This window comes from Acyrthosiphon pisum, chromosome A3 (genome assembly GCF_005508785.2).
Source record: "Acyrthosiphon pisum isolate AL4f chromosome A3, pea_aphid_22Mar2018_4r6ur, whole genome shotgun sequence".
Taxonomy (NCBI): domain Eukaryota; kingdom Metazoa; phylum Arthropoda; class Insecta; order Hemiptera; family Aphididae; genus Acyrthosiphon; species Acyrthosiphon pisum.
In genome coordinates, this window is record NC_042496.1 from 568,812 (window position 1) to 576,471 (window position 7,660).

General features: G+C 29.5%; 1 protein-coding gene across 1 annotated transcript in view; it reads right to left on the reverse strand.

The window, feature by feature from the left end:
- The window catches only part of LOC100158923 (zinc finger protein-like), a 7,658-nt gene extending 2,901 nt beyond the window's left edge, over positions 1 to 4,757 (reverse strand). The window contains exons 1-3 of the mRNA NM_001162577.2: positions 4,471 to 4,757; positions 3,908 to 4,136; positions 1,399 to 1,629 (exon numbers count right to left, since the gene is read on the reverse strand). Coding sequence (NP_001156049.1) covers positions 1,399 to 1,629; positions 3,908 to 4,134 — 458 coding nt within the window. The 5' untranslated portion in view covers positions 4,135 to 4,136; positions 4,471 to 4,757. The remainder of the gene's footprint in view (positions 1 to 1,398; positions 1,630 to 3,907; positions 4,137 to 4,470) is intronic.
- Between the last annotated feature and the right edge of the window lie 2,903 nt (positions 4,758 to 7,660).

The following is a 7,660-nucleotide window of genomic DNA, read 5'->3' on the forward strand; positions in this document are numbered from 1 at the left end:
GGTATCACGTCCTCTTAATTTCGGCACTCTGGTAGCATTTGTCAAAAACCAGAGTCTATCTAGTATACAAAATATTTTTTTGAGATATTTATCTTTTAAATGTCATTTTGAAAGACGTCCTCATTCTGAGGTATATTACTATTAGTATTTTTTTTTAATATTGCTCCTTTAAATAGTAGATTTAAAATTTCTTTTTAAACTATTACAATTTAATTGATTGCCCAGAATTTTTAGAGCGTATTAATTTCAATGTAAATATAAAAAATTCAAGAAATAAACAACCTTTTTATTTATCAATTATTAATACTAACTACATGTCATACTACCCTGCTATTATATTAATGTCATGTGGTAACTTTTTTAACAACTTGGACCTGTTCAATATGACTCTTAGCTCTTTAAATTGTTATTTTTAGATTATTACCTACTATTATATTTAATATAATCGAATTGTTATATAATCAATTGTCTAACTTTTAATTTTTATATATATACACATTATATTTTTTTTTGTTCTTATTTTTCTCTCGTTCTTATATCATTTGTTTTAATTTTTTAGTATAACACACACCTATGAAACTGTCATTAATTTTATTATTGTAAATTGGAATTTTATTCCGTTAATAAAATATTATTATTATTATATTACTTTTTGTCCTAAAGACAATGGAAGTGTCAGAATTTCAATTAAACATTTAGTTTTTTTGAAATATTAAAAACACTACTCTATTCAGAATAAGAATGCACAGGTTGGCGGACAAGGTCTGGTTCTAGTTTGCACATTTGTCACACTCCACAGACTTTTCCCATCGACACTGCCACTCTGCTGTTATGTGAGCATGGTGCATTCTTATTCTGAACAGAATATAATAGAATAATAATGACTGGTTGTGCCATATTGTGTTACTGTTAGACGGGTAAAAAATACGATTTTAAATATTTCAAAACAACACTTTAGACAAATTCTGGTCCCACTGACATCTTCAGTACATAAAAGCACATCACATACGTACAACAAAAATTCAAAAATTTACAATAAAAGTAGGTAAATTATTCTGTGAAGAAAGCAACTTTTACATGTATGAGATAGACAGTTACAGCAAGCCCAATACATTGACATCGGGTGTCTTTATTCAAGACCTCATAACTCATTGAACAATGTGGGTGGAAATGTTAAGCCTATACCTACCATTTTATTTAAATTGGACATTCTTTCAAATAAAAAAAAAATATATAAATTTTATGTTTTGTTTTCCTTTAAGGAATGTTTTTACCTATTATAAATTATTATAAAAGATTTATTGGTTTTCAGTTTATTATTTTTATTTAGTAATTTTGATAACCAAAATGATTACTCAATAAATAATTATTCCAAAACTGGTAGTTTATGATAATTACCTGCTTTCCATGCAGTCTCTGGAGAAATGCCCAATTTTGTTACAATTGTAACAAGTAGAACTGCTACCACCACCGCCCATGCCGCCGCCGCCCATGCCACCACCTGATCCACGGTCTGCACGTTCATCTGGGCATTCACGAGCCAGATGTCCTGTTTTACGACAGTTGTAACATGATGGTTCACTAGCAGATTGAGAACAGTCACGAGCTATATGACCAACGCCATCGCATCTAAAATTGTAACGATAAATTTCAATAATTAAAAATACACAATATACACATATTGACTAAAAAAACAGTTATTATAAAAACAATCTTTAAGAATGATTCTAAAAACTTTTATTTAAAAATGTAAATCATTTTTGGGATAATTTATAAATAATAGGTACCTAAAATATTTTATTGGTAAATGGTAATACACATGTAAAGTAATGTTAGTACATTCCCAAGTACTTTTATTGGAACTTTTCTACTTTACGGGACATCCTTTTTTTTTTATGGGGGGGGGGGGGGGGGGGACACCAGTGATGCCCGCTTGTCACTTGATCGGACAAAAAAAATGGAAAATATCCATCGACTTGCTATACAACACCACTTCAAGATGGTAATTGCCATATATCCACTTATATAATCTTCCCTACAATACTCTTTATATACTAACTTTGAAGTGTCGTAACTTCAAAACAACGCCTAAGCACCCAATTCTGATTTTACCATGGTTTTCAGTGTAACTAACAATGAGTTAAAAAAAAAAAGATATTCGTAAAATAGAAATATACCTAACCCTAACCCTGTATTCTTTTCTACTTTAGCCTCGAATTTAGCAGATATCATTAAATTTTTTTAACTAGTAATACCTAGTCTAGACTACAGAACATACATATTTCATGAATATAATTTGTATAATATAACATAACAGTATAAACAATGAGTAAGCACATGTTTAAAAATACCTGTTTAACAATAATTGACTTATTGAGCCAAAACTAAAATAATTCAAACCTGTATTTTAATACTTTTCATAACTTATTAAAAAATGATGGTAACGCTTAATTATGTTTTAAAATATTTTCTTTACATTATGTTGTTGAGACCTAAAAATGTATTATAAATCATAATGCAAAATGGTTTAATATAGTCAATTATAAATTATATAAATGAATGTCAATTTAATATTATATAAAAATGAATGGGAATTATAGACTCTGCAACTACTAAACTAATTAGCACCAAATATTTTACACGTATTCCTTGAGACTCTGGGAAGTGTAATTGATTTAGTTAAAACTCAATATTTTGGTTAAAAATTATTCAAAATAATTAATTTTAGCAGTGATGAAAATGTTTCGATTTTACATTTACATTGTTTTTTTGAAACCATTTTTAGTAGAAAAATCCTCTGATCATCAACTTCGTGGTGGTTTCTCTAGTAGTAAATTGAAATTGATTGGTATCTACTTAGGGGAGATCAAAATTTAAAATTCTTAATACTTTTTAAAATAATCAGGAAAAACTAGAAAATAATGAACATTTATTACGGTATATTATTATAATAATTGTTTGATAACCTTGGTTACCAAAAAGTATTTGATCAGTTTTCGGAATATTCGCTCAGAATTGTTTTTTCATCTTATATATTATTGAACTCTACTCCTACTGTACAGCAGAGTGGTTACCTACTCTTCCCCCTTTTATAGATAATAAAGAAGTAAAAAAATAATTACAATAGAGATATTCTTAACATTACAATAATTATAAATCTGGCTTATAAATTTAAGATTTACAGTTATATTGATTACATTTATTATAATATTGTTATTAACATCAGACAATGCTGACAGATTTTGAAAATGGCATCGAATGTCTAACAAATTTGCTTTCATACAACTTATACGTAGTTAGACATTTATATGAACAAAACTATATTATAAAATACCAAACAAAAAGTAGGTAAAATTTACATTATTAGAAAAAAACCAATACAATGTAAAACTAAAAGTAATATAATCAACATATAACAATAGAAATAATATTAAACCCTAAACACCTGGTTGAATACACACCCATTATATAGAATATGACCACATAACCTCAATTATGAAATGCAACATAATAAATATGAAAACAGATGGAAACTTAATTTCTATTTTATATGTATATAATAAGCATCAGTTTAAGATATATTTATTAGATTTACTATAATTTCCAAACCAATAAATTCAATATAAGCATAGGTGGATCAAATTCATTAACTTATAGTAAGCATCTAGTCTGAATCCAGTAACAATTCAACCAAGATAAATACTAATACAGAAATATGTATTGATCAACTTTCCTGCACTGTGGAATAGAAGTATCACAATGCTACGATGATTCAGTTATTTTCTATGGAGATTCATAGCCATTGATATGAAATTGCACAACAATGTGTAGATATAAAGGGGCAAAAAATGGGTAAAATATAGATTAAGCTGTCATAGAAAACCATAAATATGTAAAATAATATTACCTGTAACATCTGTCTTTGTCCTTGCAGTCACGGGCAATATGACCACTGCGGTTGCACTTGTAACAATTTGTTTCACGATCACTGCTTCCGCCACCAATTCCGCCGCGTTCACCGCCTCCTCTGCCGCCCCTGCTGAACGTTGCACTGCTTACAGAACCACTGTCACGGCAATCCCTGGCAAAATGACCAGACCGGTTGCACCGATAGCACATAACTCCAGCACTCATGACTAATGAAAAACAAAACAAAAACAACACTTCAATAAATTATTTTTGCAAGCAATATTACTGCTGGAACAAAAAAAAAAGGCAACTGAAATTTCAACATATGTGATATGGGGTAATGCTTAACAAGTCACAATTCGGGCGGACTAACAACCGTGACGTTAAAATGGAAAAAGAAAATGTAATGGAAATCCATGTGGAACACCGGCTGTATTGTGGTATGCCTCTCACTACGAGGAGCCTCGGCCATTTTCGGTCATTACAAATAGCTCAACAGTTGCCGTCACGGCCGTCGTACCGTTCAAAGGCGATCAACAAACGAAAGACGAGCATATTTACCTGTATTTGGTCGGTTATTCGTAAAAAACAAACGAAGAAAATATAAAAAATTTCGATTTTTAAAAAACGTGAAAAGAACGCTGGCAGACACCGGGTCGAAAAGAAAGAATATTTCGTCAACGAACAAGTATCATGAGAAAAAAAAAAAAGGAAGAGAAACGTGATTTTTACGGCGGGCCAGTGTGACCGGTTTCGGGGATTTTTCGCGTATGCCAAAGATGATAGAGTTTTTCACGCAAGCCGGCCGGTTTCAAAACGTTTGATTATAGTCATGCACACAATGAAAATGTTATGTAATACCATATTCACGATGAACAATAAACGACAATATACCGTCCAACCGTAAAAACTATCGTGTCTGCGCTAAACGACCTGAATACCAGCTGTAGAACTATTGTGATTTGTGATCCGCAATAATCGCTTATGTATCGATTTTTATCTGGACCCGCGAACCGGCCGGTTTGAAAACGTTTGATTATCCTCACGCACACATTAAAATGTTGTATAATACGATGTACACGATAAACGATATTATACTATACAATCGTAAAAATATCGTTATGGTGTCTGCGCTTAACGACCTGAACATGGCCCGTACTGTGAGCCGCGATATAATCGCGTAGGTAACGATTTGTATCGACATAATTCTAAACTTGTGATCGTCGTCCTCTTGACGACTCGGAAAAAATCCCCTTTTAATTGATATTAAAATTGTGGTTTTAAATCCCATTCAACAGGTTGGCGCGATTTGGAAATATTCAAATAAGACTCGAACAGATCTTATATAGTCGCATAATGGCATATACTATATAGTATTAGAATTAGGTTTAGGTAATTAGGCACCTATACAATAAGTAGTCTATCAAGTCTGTGAAGCTACTCTAGTATTACCTACATCTACGATATACCGACAGGTATTGGTATAATATTATATTCGACGTCATTGAATAACGGTTTTATCGACTGTACATTAATTGTCATCACAATGACTCGATTGTGTGACGTGACGAAGAAATTATTAGGTATTCGATTATTGTGACTTCTATGCTGTGGATGAGTCACAATAATATTACTTATATTATACCTATCATGATAATATAAAACTGTAGTATTACAATATTATATATCTACTGAACATCCCAGCTATGTGTATAACCGTAATACCAATAATATAACTATACACATTGGATAGTAATTATATATTTTTTACGTAGGGACACCTGCAAGTGTGTGGGGTGAGACAAAATTATATTGTACTGTATAAAAATGTTGCAGTAAAAATAAACTAAAAGAGGTTATTTACAGCTGCTACAGCTAGTTATAACGATACATTTCAAATTCAATTTTAAAAAGAACAATACATAAGTATGAAGTAGGTAGTTGGTTTGCAGATGATTACAAATTGCAATATTGATGTTCCTACAATCCTACACAGCCTAATCTACATGCATACATTTTAGAGTCGAGCCATAATTTTTTAACGAATAGGTACAACAGACACGGTATGGGTTACCTATATGTTATAGATTTTATTTAAAATCTAAATTTTTAAAAATCCCAATGTTATGTAGAAAATGAATTAGTTAAGAGAAAATTTTTTAATGTATCTGAAAAAATTAGTTTTTGTTTAAAATATAATATAAAACATAATAATATTATAAATAAAAGTATAAATAAAAGTATAAAAAATGTTGCTTATTTTTTTAAATATTTATTCACCAAAATAGGAACATATCTACATATTTTCTGTTTTTATTGCAATAAAGTCGATTCCGTAATGGTAATAAAATTATTTAATTTTTAATAATTATTATTAATTAAAATTTACAATATCAGTTAATTTAATATAAAAAATATAAAATATGTTTTTTTATGACGGCTACTACGTAGAATAACTGTTCTAATATTACCTATATAGTAACTATAATGAAAACATTGTTGATTGGTTGATAAATAATGATTAATATTAAAATATTATTTTCACTTAGTAAGAAATTCATAAACGATTGAGAAAAATGGTTTCATGACGGGTCTCCGGCCAGTGCGGACCACCTCAAGGGCTGGTTGTCAGAGTTGGGAATTAATCAGTTACATAACCGAGTTATATTAATTGTTGCGTGTTTTAATTTACGTAATTTTTTTTTTCTCAAAAGATATCTATATAATAATAATTGTCTATGGATATAAATTTTAAACACATGAATAATAATATTATGTCATATGTCAATATGTGATACTTCATACCAGGGCGGATTGGCGTATCGGGAAATCGGGAACCTTCCCGATGGGCCGGTTCTTGTAAGGGCCGGTAGGGCCGGTATAATTTTTATAATATTATTACAAAAAAAAATTATATTTTTATAAATTAAGCATAAAATATATTAAAATAAATTAAATACCTACGAAGGTATTATTTTTAATATCTTAAACTATTGCAATTCATAGTAGGAATTTTGGTATTTACTATTTACACTATTTTCCCTCCAATTCATGCTAATGTATTATTTAGAAATCTGTGGTATTGGTATTTTAGTATTTATATTTTATACTCTATGGTAGAGTTCAGTTAGTTGCGTGATAACATTGAAAACCTTATCTTATCATTATTTGTATTTATTTTGATTTTGAACTTTTTACACAAACGAGTTACCAAATCAGTTACAGTACTTACAGACGTGTGTTTAGTTTTAAAATTCAATTGAACTGTGTAATTTAAATTATATGTGACAGTGGTGAAAAACGAAAGAAGGGTGGCGCTGAAAATGTACGAGTAAAAAAAGAAAAAACTGTTAATGGGACCTATTTACGTGAAACCTTGTTTTAGATTTTCAATCCTTAGCTATAAAAGTTAAACATTTTATACATTTTTAACTACAAAATAATAATTTAATTTTTAATTTGATAAATTTTGTCATAATTCGAACTTTAAATGCCTATAAAAAAAATGTGCGCATATGTATTTTTAATATTTTTCAATTGCTATTGTAAAAATATATCAGGGGCCTTGTATTCAATTTTCATGCTTTTTGTCAAAACAAATAAAAACTAAAAAAATTAAAATTTGAAATGTCCGTAAACAGCTCAAAAAGAGTCAAATTATTTTCAAATTTTATCGTATATACAAATGCTAATATAAACATTCAGTGAAATTTTCAGTTTCTACAGTCACTTGTTTTTATAACACAAAATA